At 38.7% G+C, this 17,886-nt stretch overlaps 1 protein-coding gene across 2 annotated transcripts in view; it reads left to right on the top strand.

Moving 5' to 3' along the window:
• The window catches only part of LOC101950484 (N-deacetylase and N-sulfotransferase 3), a 101,868-nt gene that overhangs the window by 65,258 nt on the left and 18,724 nt on the right, over positions 1-17,886 (top strand). For both annotated transcript variants that reach the window (XM_005290314.5, XM_065596284.1), the window contains exon 7: positions 15,334-15,516. In XM_005290314.5, the coding sequence (XP_005290371.2) occupies positions 15,334-15,516 (183 nt within the window). The remainder of the gene's footprint in view (positions 1-15,333; positions 15,517-17,886) is intronic.

Genomic DNA, 17,886 nt, shown 5'->3' on the forward strand with positions numbered 1-17,886 from the left:
TGTTGATTGAAGGTACAATAGTGTCTTTGTATGAGTTACATTGTGCGATCATGATTATTGTAACATTAAGCAATGTATCGTATTATTCAGCATACAATACAATATAAAATAATGGGCGTTAAATGCGCTCTTTTTTGTAATTGCATATACACACAAATAGAATGCCAAAATTTTGCCATGACGAATTGCAGATATAGATTTAGTGTCTGCCTTTGAAAAGATAGACCATAAGTTTTAAATACTTATTTAAAAATAGTTCCTAAAGCTGTTTGCCTTTGGGCTGATGGATAACCAATTTAAAAAAGGAGGCTTGTCATACACATTTTTTTTAAAGTGTCAAATGTATTTATATAATAAATTGCAAGTCTAGCAAAAATGTTTTATTTGTGCAAAGAGTAGACACTAATCATAGAATATCAGGGACCTTAGGAGGTCATCTAGTCCAACCCCCTGCTCAAAGCAGGATCAATCCCAAACTAAATCATCCCAGCTAGGGCTTTGTCAAGCCTGACCTTAAAAACCTCTAAGGAAGGAGATTCCACAACCTCCCTAGGTAACCCATTCCAGTGCTTCACCACCCTCCTAGTGAAAAAGTTTTTCCTAATATCCAACTTAAACCTCCCCCACTGCAACTTGAGACCATTGCTCCTTGTTCTGTCATCTGGTACCACTGAGAACAGTCTAGATCCATCCTCTTTGGAACCCCCTTTCAGGTAGCTGAAAGCAGCTATCAAATCCCCCACCCTCATTCTTCTCTTCTGCAGACTAAACAATCCCAGTTCCCTCAGCCTCTCCTCATAAGTCATGTGCTCCAGCCCTCTAATCATTTTTATTGCCCTCCGCTGGACTCTTTCCAATTTTTCCACATCCTTCTTGTGTGGACCCAAAGTGTGGGGACCAAAACTGGACACAGTACTTCAGATGAGGCCTCACTAATGTTGAATAGAGGGGAATGATCACGTCCCTCGATCTGCTGGCAATGCTCCTACTTTATACAGCCCAAAATGCCATTAGCCTTCTTGGCAACAAGGGCACACTGTTGACTCATATCCAGGTTCTCGTCCACTGTAACTCCTACGTCTTTTTCTGCAGAACTGCTGCCTAGCCATTCAGTCCCTATCCTACTTCAAAAGATAAAGTACATATTTTCTTATATTTCAATGATCATGACATGTTTTATTTCACAAACTTTCATGTACTTATCATAAAGTAGTTTGGATTTATTTTTGAGGAAATAATCATATATTCAGCCTACTACAGGAAACAAAACTTCCATTGGGAGGAATTCTCTTTATATCACTTGGCCACAGATACAAAAAACATTAAGAGGAACGATTATAAAGGAACCATTACACTGTCAAGTAAATGATATTCTCTTCAAAAAAAAGTTAAATACTTGTACAGTTCACAGAAATGTTTTGATAAGGTGAATTTAAAATTAAATTTAATCCCTCACTTGATTTCACTTACATTGTCAGTTTAGCTTGGACTATTAACATTATGTGAATATAGGTTTTTGGGGTTTTTTTTGTTTTTTGTTTTTTTGTGGTTTAAGTTATTAACCTGGTTCTGTACGAAATGCATAAGAGTACTTCACATTCAAGTCAATCCCCATAAAAATCAGCCCCAAAACGTTCTTTGTGGTCTAGTCATACAATGGTAGCTTTTCACCAGAGAGGCTTTCTTCCTGTAATAGTCTGGAAACAACCACAAGTACAGAATGAACCACAAACAACAGTACCATATGTGAGAATCTGTAAGCTTTTGACATATGAGAACCTGTGTTAGTGCCATTTTCCCAGGGCTTTCTCAATTCACTAGCCCTGCAGGTAAGAAAAGCATCAATCTACACAGGAAATCCTGCTCTGCAAACGATCTCTGCTACTTATATGATGTGGGACATAAGAGCTAATGTACCAAAGTAGCTAATCTTGTGGTCTGCAAACCTCTGTATTTATTTTGTATGGATTTATATCCCTAGCCTGCTGGTTGAATTGTGATCTGATAGTGGCTGTAGAAAGACCTTGGCAGCAATACCCATTATGTTTATAAAGCATTGAGTGCTTAAGTGCTACCTAACTGTGAAAGGAGACTGAATAGTTTTATAACTCATTGCCTACTTTTTAATAATACTTTACACTTCTACTGTTGAAGATCTCAAAGGGCCAGATTCTCATTAATGTCAATGGACTTGGGCCAATTTACTGCAGCTGAGGATCTAGCGCAGTGTTTCATAAAAATTAATGAATCAAGCCTCACAACAGTCCTGTATTATTAGTATTCGAATATTATTTTTCTCATTTGCTGATCAGAAAACTGAGGCACACAAAGGTTATGTGACTTGCCCAAAGCCACATGGCAGAACTAGGAAGAGACCTCAGATCTTATGGCTCTTATTCTTACTTATATGCAAGACAAATGTGGTGTCAGATGTCATTAGTCATCTATCCAGCTGGAAACTCTCTGTTTAATCATTGGTCTCTTGTTTCTGAGGATTACTCCTATTTCCTCTCCTTTTTCTCCTTTTATGTAGAAGTGGCTCCAAGTGGGGCCACATAGATTGGATCCTCCTCTTTGTATTCAGATGCTTCAATAGGTTTACAACCCCTTCCTTACAAAGAAGAACCTTGATTCTGTGGAAACAGCTGGGAGCAGGAGGAGATGTAACACCATATGACCTGCAAGTAATCAGTCCACAAAGCACAGTATGAGAACCACTAGTATAAGGAAATGTGAACCTACTGAACATATCAAAAAGAAGGACTGAATTAAAGTGCTGTTTGCCCTCTATCTCTGTTTAAGCAGTCAGACAATAAACATTCAAGGGTCCATCCTTAACCATTTGCCCCTCACAAAGTAAAGTAATACTCACCATGAAAGTGGCAAAATGTGGCCCTAAGAAACTTTTAGGGAAGAAAATGTTATTGTTCTTTTTAAAAAAAAAAAATTTTGCATTAATTTAACCAAAAATGTTTTAAAAATCCCAAACGATTCCATAAAAACTAAATAAACTAGTGCAATTTCTAGGCATACTGTATCTGTAATGGCATCAAAAATATTTCAGTTAAGTATCTGTGTCAGATAAAATTGTTAGACCCTTCAATGAAAGCCTGATTCATCCATCTTTGTCTGCAGTATTAAATGAATATTCTGGATTAGTAGGAACAGGTTTCTGTTCAGCGTCTCAAAGAATGAAATGATACCAATCTCCTAAGGGTAACTTGTGAACGATGAAAAAAAGTGAGCATTTAGATTCTGAATTATATATAACTATCAGGTAGATATAGTATACTGCCATCAGCAGTATCATTTTTTGTAGGATTTACTAATAAAACATGACAAGAAGACACCATTACTAGCCGTGGGCCAGTTTGAGAGTAATTAGATCCAAGGGCCAAGGTGAATTGAACATACAAACACACCTTTGATATAAATCTATGTGAACGTTTCTCTATCTCCTTCTGTTTTTCTCTTGCTCACATACAAAACACTGTGGATATTATGGACATACATCCATACTACTAACCTATGTCCATCATAGTCAGTGCTTTTATTACCAAGTAAAGTGGAGCACATGTGACAAGACTGTTTGTATATGTAAGTGGAGGAGTTTAAATTGAGAGAACACCTGATGTAGATTTCCAGGCTCAAACATAATGAATTCTCAAAGCCTATGCAGAGGCTGTATTACAGGCCAAGAGAACAATCCTATCAGCCTCCACTGAAGCTGCCAAATCCTGCTCAAGGAGCTATCCAGGGTGATAATGTACTTCATCAATCCTGAGTGCCTACAACCTGCATCAGAACAGAGCACCAAGTACTGTGAAGAACTGTCATCCTGCTTCGCCGAAAAGATCACACACGTTCAGCAAGCCTTCTCAAGCAGCTTAGATCCGCTCCACTAATAGCCACCAACTGACAGCCCACCTACATTCTTAGGGTTCAGTGCAACCACTCATCAAATAATTCTGGAACCCTAAAGGCGTCTTGACCGAAGACTTGTGAATCTGACCCATGCCTGTCCTGGCTAGTGAAAGATGAACATGAACCACAGGTGCCACTCCTGATTAAAATAAATCATGTCTCATTCAGAGAAAGAATCTTCCCATCCTCCTTCAAACACACAATAGTCTGACTAACACTGAAGAAACCCAGCCAGAATATATTGGTTCTAGCCAACTAACACCCAGTGTCAAACCTCCCATTGCTGAGCAAGCTTGCAGAGAAGCTAGCCAAAGGCCAACTACAAGCTAATTTAACTGAAGCTAACAATCTATACCTAGCACAATCAGGATTCAGGCAAGGACATGGGACTGAAACCACTTCAGTGGCACTGATGGATGATCTCCTGGTGTTCCTAGAGGGAGGGCAGAGAGCTAGTCTTCTCCTCCTGGACTTCTCTGTAGCATTTAACACTGTTGACTCTGCAATACTTCTGTCTTGCCTGACAGACATGGCAGGAGTCCAGGGTAATGAGCTAAAATGATTTAAGTCCTTCCTGGAGGGATGCACCTAATGAGTAATAATGGGAAACTGCATTTCCACTATTAGACCCCTCACTTATAGAGTCCCATGAGGATCAATTCTCTCTCCAGTCTTTTTCAACATCTACAAACAACTACACTAGCTGAACTGGTCAGACAACTTGGACTCAAACGCCAGCAAGGTGCAAATGACACATAATTCTACCTTCACCACATATGACCAGACCACTACCACCAAGATGGCCCCCTGCTTGGGCAAGATCAGCTCATGCATGAAGAAAAGCTAGCTGAAGCTGAACCCAAGCAAGACAAAGGTTAGGCAGAGGAAAGCATTTTGAGGGGTTTGAATCCATGGTGCAGTCTCCTTGAGGGTACACACCCACAGTTGGTCAAGTCAGTCTGTAGATTATGAGCACTTCTGGATTCCTTACTCGTAATAAGCTCTCACATTACAGCCTGTACAAATAAAGCTTTCTGTCATCTCCCATTGGCAAAGAGACTCCATCCTATCCTATTGGATGATGACATGGTCTCAGTTATTCATGCCTTTGTCACTTCTCAGCTGAATTACAGCAATGTGATATATCTAGGCTTTCAGAATTTAGGAAACTCCAAATGGTATAGAACTCAGTAGCACATCCTCTCAGTAATACAGGCTGCCGTGAGCACATCAAACCTGTCCTTTACTCTCTGTGCTGGCTTCCCATAGAATATCAATTTAAGTTCAAGGTCTCAGTCATTATCTTCAAGACACTCCATGGACTGGGTTTAGGATAGCTGAAAGACAACCTAAACCTCTGGGTTGAAAACAGTGGTCAATAACTTCGCTTCTCTGGCACAATGGAACGCTCTACAATAAGAAAATAAAGTTAGTCTGTGCAAGAGAACTTCTCAGAGGCTGGTCCGAGACTGTGGAACTCCCACAAGAACTAAGGACCATCATAGACCTCTCCACTTTCTGTTTCAATTGCAAGACATATTTTTTTGACTTTGCCTTCTCTGACATAAATATGTAGCAACATGTATATTTAAAAAAAAATCCCTAAACCTAAACAAGACAGTCCACTTCTCCCCTTCGAGAGAAGATAAGAGAACAAACACATGAGGGATGTGTATTCACATTGCTTAATGAACTACTGGAAGATGTTCAATATTATAGTGATGAGCACAGTATAAGAACCTATAAAGAACATTATAGGGGAGTTGTATTTTCTGTAATAAAATATATGGGCTTCTGTGCTGCCTAGAGCAACTGTTGTCTGGTTAAGTCCCCAAATTAATGCAGAGCCCCAATGAGCAATGCAGCACTTGCTTGCATAAAGGGTCTGATGGTGACTACAGAGTGGTAGAGAAATGTGTTCCATAACGCTCATTTGTCTCTGGGTCTGTGATGCCATCAGCTTCCCTGCTCAATTTCATGACATAACTAAGTGTTAGCCCCCGTCCATGCTGCATAGTGGCCAGGAGTGGCTCAGTTATTTGTAAAATAGATCATGGTTTATTTGTATTAATTTGATTCCAAAGTATCTATTATGGACTTCTGTTTGTATCCCAGTAATGAGAGGGTATGGTAACAGAGATGTTTCTAAGTGTTTAGTACACATATGCAAGGTTGTACATTAGGCTGTGCGGTGGAATGTATTCTCCAAACAGATAATTTGACCATGGGTCTAGTTTTGCACTATTGAAGTCAATGGGAGTTTTGTCATTGTCTTCAATGGAGCTGGAACATATGTGCATATTCATTATGATTTAAGATATTGGGATGCCTAAGGAACAGACTGTAGAATAATACTGAAAATAGTATAATTACATTATATAAGCAGTAGTATGGCCTAATCTGGAATACTATTTGCAGTACATGTCACTCTATCTCAAAAAAGGATATTGCAGAATTAGAAGCAGATAAGAGAACAGTGACAAGAACGACCATGGTCATGGAAATAATCTAATTTGAAGAGAGATTGAAAAGTTTGGGATGTTTATCTAAGAAAGGAGATGAATAAAAGGGAACCAGATAAAAGTATATAAAATAATGAATGGTCTAGAAACATAGATCAAAAGGTTCTGTTTTCCCTGGCTCATGACACAAGAACAAGGGAATATTCAATTAAATTAAAAGGTAGAAAATTCAAAAATGATACAAGGAAATAAGTTTTCATATAACATTTAGCAAGATTCAAAGATTGGTGATTTAGCAGGATAACAAGAATGTTCAAAGTTATAATAGCTAATGCTATTAAAAAATGTGGTTGTAATATAAAATATCATGGCTCAGGTTTGAAGCCAATTTTTAATTCTTAGGGATTCGTGTGAGACCTTCATGGAGGGCAGACTATTCCACATCTGTTCACTGTAGATATAAATTATAAATTAAAAAAATAAAATCCTATTTCCTCAGCAGATGAAACTTATTGAAATGTGCTGTATTCATCTGCATCAATTTCCAATCAACAGGTTGGAATTTATTACAAGATGATTTTATTTCACTTTTTGAATCTATTTGGTTTACTTGCTAAATCCTGAAATCAGCTGGGGAACCTAGCAGAGAGAAATATTCTAAAATATGAGTCATTTATTAGGCCCACAGTTTCTTAATATAAAACTATACAGCTCAACAAGGACAAAGTCCAGCAAAGTAGTGAATGTTCTCATTTCTCATTGATGTAAGCGAGAGTTGAGGGTTCTCAGTGCTTTCCAGAAAGCATTCTGCATCTGGCAGGATTGACACTAAAATAACTTCTTACACAGTAATTCAAACTGTTGTGGCTAGCTACCACTCAGGAGGTTTGTCATCTCACAAGATGTCCATCAATCGTTACTGAGGAAATCATGGCTCGGGAAATCCTTTTAGATCCTACCCCTACCCTACCCTGCCCTCACCCCACACCCCACCCCAAAAAAGTGTAACACGTGCACTTATATGACGTCATCAAAAGACATTATATGTCTCTGGATCTAAAGGAGGAAGGAAAATGCACTGTGGAAAGGCACCCCATTGAAAACACTGCAGTGGTAGACATACCTACATTGAAAATAATACATTGCACGTATGTGTTCTGTCTATGGATACAGCACGACTGACGCAAGAAGCGAGATTGCCAGTGGTTTAAGCTGCACATCTGATTCACCCTAAAATAACTATAATTTGCTGTGCACTGAACTCTAAGTATTATTTTCCTTCATTGTCCACCTTTCCCATGTTATAGTAAGTAGAACTATTATTAAGCTAATTGACTTGCAACAAGGGAGAAATTACCATCTTTAGCACAGAAAATGAGAATGTTTATTAGAGCCAGTGGATCCTGCTATTTCTTAATGTGGGCCTTGTGAATAGTTAGACTTTGGAACTACTGAAGCAGATATAAAAGTAAAGGCATTCAGGGTCAGCTCCTCCAGTCCATTAACTGCTTTGTGTAATATCTGTAAGCTAGACTGTACCTGTTAGGCACAGCCCACATTGCCTCAGAAGGAGCATTGAGATGCAGGTGCCTTCCAGAGCTCTCTGACATGCATGGGGCAGTACACCTCCTACTACACCCCTTTATGGAACACAGACTGCCCTCTGCATGTTGATTCTACTCTACATGCTACTCCCGCTCCACAGAACGGTGTGGAGGAAGGCCGGGCAATAGCCTCACCTCTTCCCCATCCCTTCCTGCCCATTTTGGAATTCCTTGTGCTTCCAATAATGCTTATGGCAGCACTTCTGAGCTCCCATGAGTTTAGGAACAGAAATTCTTCTTGGACCCAAACTGGGAAACTGCAACAGAGGTGACTTACCCAAGGTCACAGAAGTAATATGTGATAAAGTTCAATATAAAACTCAGATTTCCTGACTCAGTCCAGTTCTTCATCCACTAGACCAGATATGTAATTGTATTATTTTAAGAAATGTTCCAGGATTCTAGTAGGTTTTGTGGAGAAAATACATTCCACTGTGTAAGTTAAATTAAACTAATTGGATCTATATCTTTATAAATAGACAAGTCAATGGCAGCTGTGAGACAATGCTGTACAACTTTTGCCATACATCTCAAAAAGGAATGTTTCTTAACCAATTTAAAAATATATATATTCAAGTGTAGACTGCAACCTAATTCATTATTCTGTCATTTTGTGAGTCTAATAAAGCAAGAACAGCTGTTAGAGTCTCTGATTATCTGAAACTGAACTCTTCCGAGAAATATGGAGACAATATCTGAACTGCAAACACAGTGTACACAATGCAAAATTAATTGGAAAATAGGTGGTCTGAGAGTTAGACATACACTTGTGGCCTGTAAACATTTGTTCAGCAGCTAAAATAACAGCAATATATTAAACTTGTAATGCATCTCCTTCTAGCACCTAACAGAGAGAGACTAATTAATCATCAATCATATTTTTTAAAGTGCTGAATTTACTGTATTGAATTATAAACCCTTAATTCTGCCCTGGTATATTGGTGCACAACATATGACATGAATTTGAGGGCAAAATTGTGCCCGTGACAAAAATATGTAAGTGAATGGTTTAACAATAAGAAAATGAGTCAATTAAAGTTAAATTGCTCAAAGATGACAGCAGTGCCTAATCCAGGAGAAATGTGTACCTATCAGTTTTTCTCTTACGGCTAATCTGGTCCCAGGTCCAAAATGTAAAAATAGTGAGAACTTTGTTATACAGTTTACTTGCTCTTTATTCCTGTGGTATTGTTACTTAACTAACTGCAGCCACATCCAACAGTCCTGTGTGTAAGTAACTCCTACTGAAGTCAATTAGAGTTATTTGTGCATACAGATTGCAGGAAGAATAGTGGGCCTAATCTAGACCTATGCAAAATATTTGTATCAAAATTTGAATATGCTCAAATTGAGATTGAGGTTTGGTATGTTTTACAGACCTGAGAGGAGGATGTTTGCACAGTGGGAAAATGCACAAACTCCACTCCAATATCCCCACTCAGGCCAGCCAGACTCTCTCCTTCTCTCCCTATCAGTTATCCACAATAATTGAAAAGCCCCAGGACCCACACTACTTATCATGGTAAACTTCTCCTCTATTGCAGTGTTCCTTGGTGTGGTCTCCTCTCCGTTCTGAAGGGAGAGGATGATTGAGGCAAGAAAGTGGGGAAAAAAGGGCACAGAAGGATAAGGGAGTGCTCACACACACATCCCTAAAAACAACGCTGAGGGGTCCCCAAAGTTTGTTGAATGGAAGGCAGAATGCCATGTAGGAAGGGGGCTACTCTACTTTTCTCAGAAAAAACTCCTGCCTGTATGAATGTTGTGGAAACTCAACTAAGAATTTCCTCACTTTCTCATTGTTAATAGGTACAACAATGTTGTTTTGAATTAATAGACATTTATTAAAATCTCTACTTTAAAATAAAGTTTCTCTTTCTCTGGAAGCATGGTATTTTTAGTGTTTTCATTTTATGTAAATTATTTGTCAAATATATATTGTTCTTGGTGCATAAATTAGAGCATTTCAGTTCATCTTTTTCTTGCATGTGTCATTTAATAGTAGAGATCCAATCACAAGCTAAATTATCATTATTAACCTACAAGCTGTTGCACCCAGCTGGGAAGAACTGTTGTAACAAAGTCATTTCCATCACAATAAGCAATGCAGAATTGCATTCAAAAAGACAAAAGCTATATCTTTGGGATGCTTGTCCCGTTTCCCTTCATTTCTTCAGCACCAACCAGAAGCCAAAAGGAACTTCTGATCAGCTACCTCGAGGGTTTGGAAGGAGAGAAGAACGGAGAGAGCACTTTTGCCACTCTTATTCTGTGGAGGAAAGAAAAGGGAGATGCTGACAAGAAGCTGATTATACAGCTACCCAGAGGGCTCCTGTGCGGAAATAGAACAGAGGAGGGCACCTTTGCCACTGTGATTCAGAGCGGGGTGGGAGCAAGAAAGGAGTTGCTGCCCAGAGGCCAGGTTTAGTCCCAAACTATCATTTTAAAGATTGTCTCTATTCAGTTTGTCCCCTTATGACGGATATTAAATCCCATGGAGAGTGTGCAGTGAAGTGCAACCAAGATGATAGTTTCTTTATGAGGAAAGGCTAAGAAGGGTGAACCTGCTTGTACTGAAATACAGACAATGCTGAAATACCATATGAGGGCTTGATAGAATAGACTAAAATAGGATGTTTTCACTGAAGGACACTAAAATGCAGGCAGGTTAGAGTAAACATGCAGAGCTGGTTCACTTTAAAGAAGGAGATGGAGAAATAGATGAAGCTTCATTTATATCTCATGGGATTGCTCAGAGGTGCAAGATTATTGGGGCAGGATTATAGCACAAATTATGTGAGTTGCTGGATTTAGCCTCCCTAAAACTCACATATGTTCCAGTTAGATTTCCCAATTAGTGGTGTGGCTTTTCGAGAGAATAAATTTTACAACATATTTGCTAACAACATAGTAATTATTACCTAGGATGGAAAAAGAAAGCATTCCCTTTTGTTAAAACTTGCTACACTAGAGTTTGGGGCATTGTGGTAATGGAAAAAAAATTCATCAAAATAAAACTCAACAAGCAAGAAAAATAATAATAATCAGTGCCCAGTCATGAGACTGCGTGCCCAGGAATAGAAGTCAGGGGGCATAAGAAGCTTCCTTTGCCTTGGCTCGCCACATTCCCAGCACCTTGCTGGACAGCTACTCCCCTTTATGCACAGGTGTGTGGGAAGGCAGGAATGGGAAATAGGCAGAGTCTTGGCTCTGCCCTGCAACATGCAGCTGAGCCAGTGTAAAGGGAAATGTAAGCTACCAAAAGGGCTGGTGCACATCACTTCAGCAAGGGGGGAGCAGGGACCAGATTGTGACTCTGAGTGGCCACAAAGGTGCTGTAGATCACCCTCAGAGAATTCCCCCAATGTAGACGAAAGTTCCCTGGCAGGTATAGAGTTTTCATATCTGACTCTGCTTCACCTCTCCTAGAAGCCCCTGGTGCATGATGCAGATCAGGTTTGTTCCCCGGGGAAATGAGTGTTGCCGGAACACTGCTACACTCCAGCTATACAATGGCCTATGGGGGCCTTTTGTAGATGGACATAGACTCAGGCAACCCACATGCTGATCTGACCTGTGCAGGGGGCTGCACTGACTCTTAGCAAGCCCCAATATAGAAGAGGAGCAATTTCCACCCCTTACTTCCAGTTCTGTGCAGCACTCAGGTCAGATACACTGGTGTCCTGAGCCCTCGGTCACTAATTTTTCTTTATTTTCAATGTAGCACAAGATAGAGTCATTATTTTACATTTTCATAAATACTTATGGGTAGGGCCCTACCAAATTCAGTCATTTTCGTCAATTGCATGGTCAGAGGATTTTTAAAATAATAAATTTCATGATTTCAGCTATTTAAATCTGAAATTTCGCAGTGTTGTAACCATAGGGGTCCTGACCCAAAAAGAGTTGGGGGGTGCAGTACTGCTATGCATGCTTCTGCGATGCTGCTGGCAGTGGCGGAGCCTTCAGAACTGGGCAGCCAGAGAGTGGCAGTGCCAGTGGCTAACCGGGAGCCCAGCTCTGAAGGCAGCACAGATGTAAGGATGACATCGTATGGTATTGCCACCCTTACTTCTGCGCTGCTGCCTGCAGAGCTGGGCCCTCAGTGAGCAGTTGCCACTCTCCAGCCACCCAGTTCTGAAGGCAGAACAGAAGTAAGGGTGGCATTGCTGTGACCCCCACCCCTGCAACTCCCTTTTGGATCAGAGCCCACAATTTGAAAAACACTGGTCTCCCCCATGAAATCTGTATAGTATAGGGTAAAAGCACACAAAAGACCAGATTTCATAGGGGGGAGACCAGATTTCGTGGTCTGTGACGCGTTTTTCATGGCTGTGAATTTGGTAGGGCCCTACTTATGGGCCTTATTCAACAGGCAGTGGGACTGGCAATGATTTTAATAACTGCTTACTTGAAGCATATCTATAAATGTGGGGGAAACTACTGTTTAAATTTTCCCTGACACAAAATATCAACAACAGAGAGTCCTGTGGCACTTTATAGACTAACAGATGTATTGGAGCATAAGCTTTCGTGGGTGAATACCCACTTCGTCAGACGCATGCGAAGCGGGTATTCACCCACAAAAGCTTATGCTCCAATACATCTGTTAGTCTATAAGATGCCACAGGACTCTTTGTTGCTTTTTACAGATCCAAACTAACACGGCTATCCCTCTGATAGAAAATATCAGGTAATTTGTAATATGTTGGATTTAGTTATAGAAGTAAAGAAGACACCGTCTGTCATATAAAGATATTGTATATGTCATGTATTTGGTAACAATAAATATGGCTTTCTGTAAAGTTTTAGTTATCTGAGTTTTAAACTGATATTTGATCATCTCTCTTTTGTTGTAAATATTTACTCACAAAGTATTTATAGTGTAAGAATGACGGCAAAACTCAAATTGACATCTGTGTTGACATTTTCCCCCCCTCATTGACAGTGCTTCATATATTGAAGATGATTTATTATGATCTATTCAGCCCATTTTTTTAACCTCCACTCTATAACATTCTTAAAATTATAGTGATATTCCCTTCAGGGAAAGAATAATACATATTTTCCCTGAACTAATAACCTTTTCAAGTTCTCTTCCTTTTTTCTTCCAGTGCAGTGCTGAAGTTGTGACAGGTAAGGAATTGCCAGGAGATGAACTGACATTATAAATGTCAGAGGTCAGTACAGGTGTAGGAAAGAGAGAAGCTGCCAACAAAGCAAGCAACATTTTTGTGGAAACATTCCAATTATATCTTTGTTGAGCACAACAGTCCTATTGCTGGTCTGCTCATGCTTTCAGAACTAAAAATAATAAAGGACATTTGAAAAGGTTACACATTTGGCAAAACTATGTATTATGCCTTGCCTAAAGGGAATATTGCCATCTATTACAAAATGTTACTGTCCTAGCTTAAAAAGGAAATTGTGTGCTAATAAATTATCTCTCAGTGTATCTCCTTATCCTTCTGAAGTAGCACAAAATGAAACCCGAGGCTTGAGTCACAAGGCAAGAGGTGTCACAAAATGACACTCATTGAACAAATGTTCTGTGAAACAATGCATTCGCTTATTGCAAATGTTGCATAATGTTCAGGTAGAATTACAAAACTAGAAATGCTAAGCTTTAAAAATATTGTGTGTCTGACAAAGCCCCAATGCTTTAAAATACTTTGAAACCAAAACAATACAAGGTCAGCTTCTTACACTGTAGACCTCAAATTATCTCCCTCCCCGTACCCTTGTTTCATTAAGATTTGAATTCCTTCACACAAAGCAATAACATTAGTTTCTGAAGTGGTTTTAGAATCATTCCCTGGAAATGTCTTTTGTTAAAAGGAGGGCTTGTTGCAAGTTTCACTGTCAATAGAACAGAAATGAATCTACAAGCAGGATTTGAAGACTTTTTGAAATACTGTTAAATTTCTCATAGAAGCAAGGCTGTAGAATGTGGCTTTGCACTGGTTTCTCAAAAACAATGGATGGGAATTTTACTCTTCTAAAGGGCAGAGAATTGCAAGTTATTTTGTGAGCACAAGGCAGAATCAGTGAACAACTATTTTTCATATTGTGAAAATGAAATATTTTGCAAATGGAGTTCTGATTTTGCAGCCTTTATATGAATACTCCTAGTGAGCCCTAGCCTTTGTATGGCTGTATATTTATACTGTGCTCATCAGCATGGTATTTGGGCACCCAATATTGCACCTCCAATTCATGAGTGCAACTCCTGTAGGCCTCAGTTGAGGAACTGAATCTATGTATGGGCCTGATCCTGTAACCCCTTACCCACATGAGTAGTCTTTACTCAGACAATCCCACAGAGGTGTCTCCTAAGGATGTGATCCTATGAGATTATGGGTGCTTCCTATGAGGAATTCCTGTGGAATCTTGTGGACTAGAGCACCTTCTGTTCCTTCTGGGTTCTGACAACACTACTGAGTCTAATGACCTCAGCTCACAATACTCATCTGAGTAACAGCTGCATGATCAAGCCTTAGGAAAGTAAAATACAAGCAAATTCATCAGCTCTTAGGAAATCAAGCAAAAATTTTCATTGCAAATATTTCATACAAAATTATTTGAAAATTTTCTGATTTGCTGCAAGAAAATGTCCCCCTCTTCCCCATTTCTAATTTGACTATGTGCTTATTGTTTGATGAAATATCTCTAATAAGCAGTTGGACATTGTCAAAGGATTTACTACATCAAATAATTGTTTTTGAGAATTTAGGCCAGTTAATTAGACTGTTTGCCCTCAAAGAGCTCACAATTTCCCAAACTATCAATCTCTTATTTTTATATAACACCATTGGTATGGTAGGGTGCTTTACCGGCACATGGGAAGATGAGTTAATAATGTACAGCTTAAATAATATTTGGATCACAGTATTTATAACACTAAAGGTCTGATATCCTCTTGTTCTCCAAGTACTCCCTCTTCCTTTAAAATAACATCCAGATTTTTTGTTTGTTTCTAGCCCCTGCTGCATGTATATTTCACATTAAGAGGTACATGTGTGTGCTATTTTTGCAATGCTGCTCCTTTGCCCATCTGCACTGCTATAATAAGGCTGCTGTGAATATTATACAATTTGGTAAAAGAATGCACACATTCTCACATTGAGTAGTGCCTTACTCCATAAATAGTCCCTTTGATTTCAGTAAGTCCACTTGAGGAGAAAAATTCTTAGTGAGACTGGTGGTAGACTCTCTTCCTATGTGAACAAAACCACTGGCAGTTCTAAATGGAAGTAGTGTTCAAAAACAAACTTCGTTATGGCTCCACTGCCATCTAGTGACACAATAAGAGAAATGTACTTCATTTTATTTTATTTTTAAAGATCAGCATCTTCATGACCCATTTGTCCAACTATGGGAATGATCGCCTGGGGTTGTATACCTTTGTGAATCTCGCCAACTTTGTTCAGAGCTGGACCAACCTGAAACTGCAAACTCTGCCTCCAGTCCAGCTGGCTCGCAAGTACTTTGAGCTCTTTCCTGAACAGAAGGACCCTCTCTGGCAGGTAGGATTATAAAAGAAGAGATGAACAGAGAATATTTTTGTTTTATTTGTTTGTGAAGAATTTTGTTTTAACTTCCCATCAAACAAAATGGTGATACTTAATAGTTTCATAATCACCTGCTGAATTTTAAAGATTAAGGTAATTGTTTTCTCCTGTCATTAACAGATTGTCTTAATCTGCATCTAAAAAGAGCGGACAATTTAAAGATATTAGGCATTTGTTTCTCATTTTATTGCTGACTGCACTTGATATTTACAAATACAGTAAAGACTTTATTGTGTAATTCTTCCCATATCTTGGGTTATTTTGTAACTAACAAGAATGAAGCAACTTAAACATCTTTTAAAAATAATTGATCTTTTGCCATTAAGGAAATTGTATCTCTTGCCATGTGCAGTAGCAGAGGAGTGTATCCTACTAACTGGAGAGAGGATTAAGGCTTACTGGTGCCTAGACACTAGTAGTACAGGGGTTGGCAACCTTTCAGAAGTGATGTGCTGAGTCTTCATTTATTCACTCTAATTTAAGGATTCGCGTGCCAGTAATACATTTTAACATTTTTAGAAGGTCTCTTTCTATAAGTCTATAATATATAACTAAACTATTGTTGTATGTAAAGTAAATAAGGTTTTTAAAATGTTTAAGAAGCCTCATTTAAAAGTTAATTAAAATGCAGAGCGCCCCGGACCGATGTCCAGGACCCAGCCAGTGTGAGTGCCACTGAAAATCAGCTCGCGTGCTGCCTTTGGCTCGCGTGCCATAGGTTGCCTACCCCTGCTCTAGTATGACTGGCCTACTAGAAATAGATTAAAAAGTAATTCACAAAAAGGGTGGGAACTGGCCAAGGAAGAAATTTACCAATACTGGGCCTAATTTATTGATGGTATCAACTCCATTGATTTAATTATTTTTACTTAAAAGTGAGCAAACTGAAAATATCAGGATGTGATTACCATATGCTGCAGTCTGCACTGACCCTGGAACTGACACATATTCAGTGAAAAACCTAATCATTACACCACGGTCATTGAAGATACAGAAAAACAACTGATGGAACTAGTGAACATTGCAGAGTTGCTTGTGCACAAAATCGGTGACAGTTTAATTATTCCAGTGTACTATTTTTCTTTAGTGTTGAACTAATCTTACACATTAAAACTAAAGCTGCCTAAATATTGTAGAAAATTGTCTCTGAATATTCATTCTGACAAATGAATTCACTTTCAGTGTGATCCTACCCCTTTTTGGTTGGCTTTGCAAGAATATTCCTAAGGACAAGCTTTACTAAAGCAAATATCCTCAAAAGGCACAATTTAAACTTGAACACTCAAATGTTTTCCAATAGCGGATTTTGAATTACATGCCTAATCAATAAGTGTGAGTGTCAAATTTAAAATTTAATACTTTAATACACAGCTTGAAATTCACACTGCTGTTATTTAGTTAAATAAAACATCTAATCAGAGAAGAAAAACAATGCCATGTGACTTATGTAACAAACTGAGCATGAATTTCATAAATTTGCAATGTACTGTGCCTGAATGACCTGCAGATTTAGAATTATTTATTGAAAAAAATTGCAAATAATTTTGAATAAAAAGTACTGACAGTGTTGCAGTTTGTTTGCATACAATTCATATGAAGTTCCTTGCTTCTGCTTTAAAACATTTGCACTAAATTGTAGCTGCCAGGACATACGGTGTTACTATTCATGTTACAACAAATTATATTACCAGCATATTTGTTAGTTTTGCTGGTGTAATCCAGAAGATTCTTAAAAAAAAGGGCGGGGGGGAATCAGACTTCTTTTAGGCTTATCAGGTATATATTGCTAAGCAGCAGAACTAAGACCGATCTGCGTACACAAGCAGTATTTTGATTTCTCCTTTATTTAGTGACAGTACTAGGTTCCACCTTATGCTCATATATGAAAGTGGTAGCAAAATGAACCCTAGTATGAAAGTCTTTTTGCATGCTATTAAACACCTGCATATTTTTTACTTTGAAGAGTGTAGTAGGCTGAGCATACACTCTTTATGCCAGTTGGAGATGCACAGAAATTCTGGATACCTACATTTGAATGCAGAGGATCAAAACAAAGTTTTAAAGCTGTAATCAGCCATTCATTCATTTTAAAAACTGCAGCCTGTCTTAGGGTCTTAGCTGTTCTATAAGGGTAAAAGAGAATGAATTGGCAATTAGAGAACGTCATTAGTGATTTAAGTACAATTCCATTTTTATGCAAGTGATCAAATTGCTCATTTTGAATGGTTCTTACATCTAAAGTACAATGGACCAGATTCACTCTGGGCATAATTCCACTGAATGCAAGCACCAGGAATGGATTTGTCTGTTAAACCAATGTCTGTT

Source organism: Chrysemys picta, chromosome 5 (genome assembly GCF_011386835.1).
Source record: "Chrysemys picta bellii isolate R12L10 chromosome 5, ASM1138683v2, whole genome shotgun sequence".
Classification (NCBI taxonomy): domain Eukaryota; kingdom Metazoa; phylum Chordata; order Testudines; family Emydidae; genus Chrysemys; species Chrysemys picta.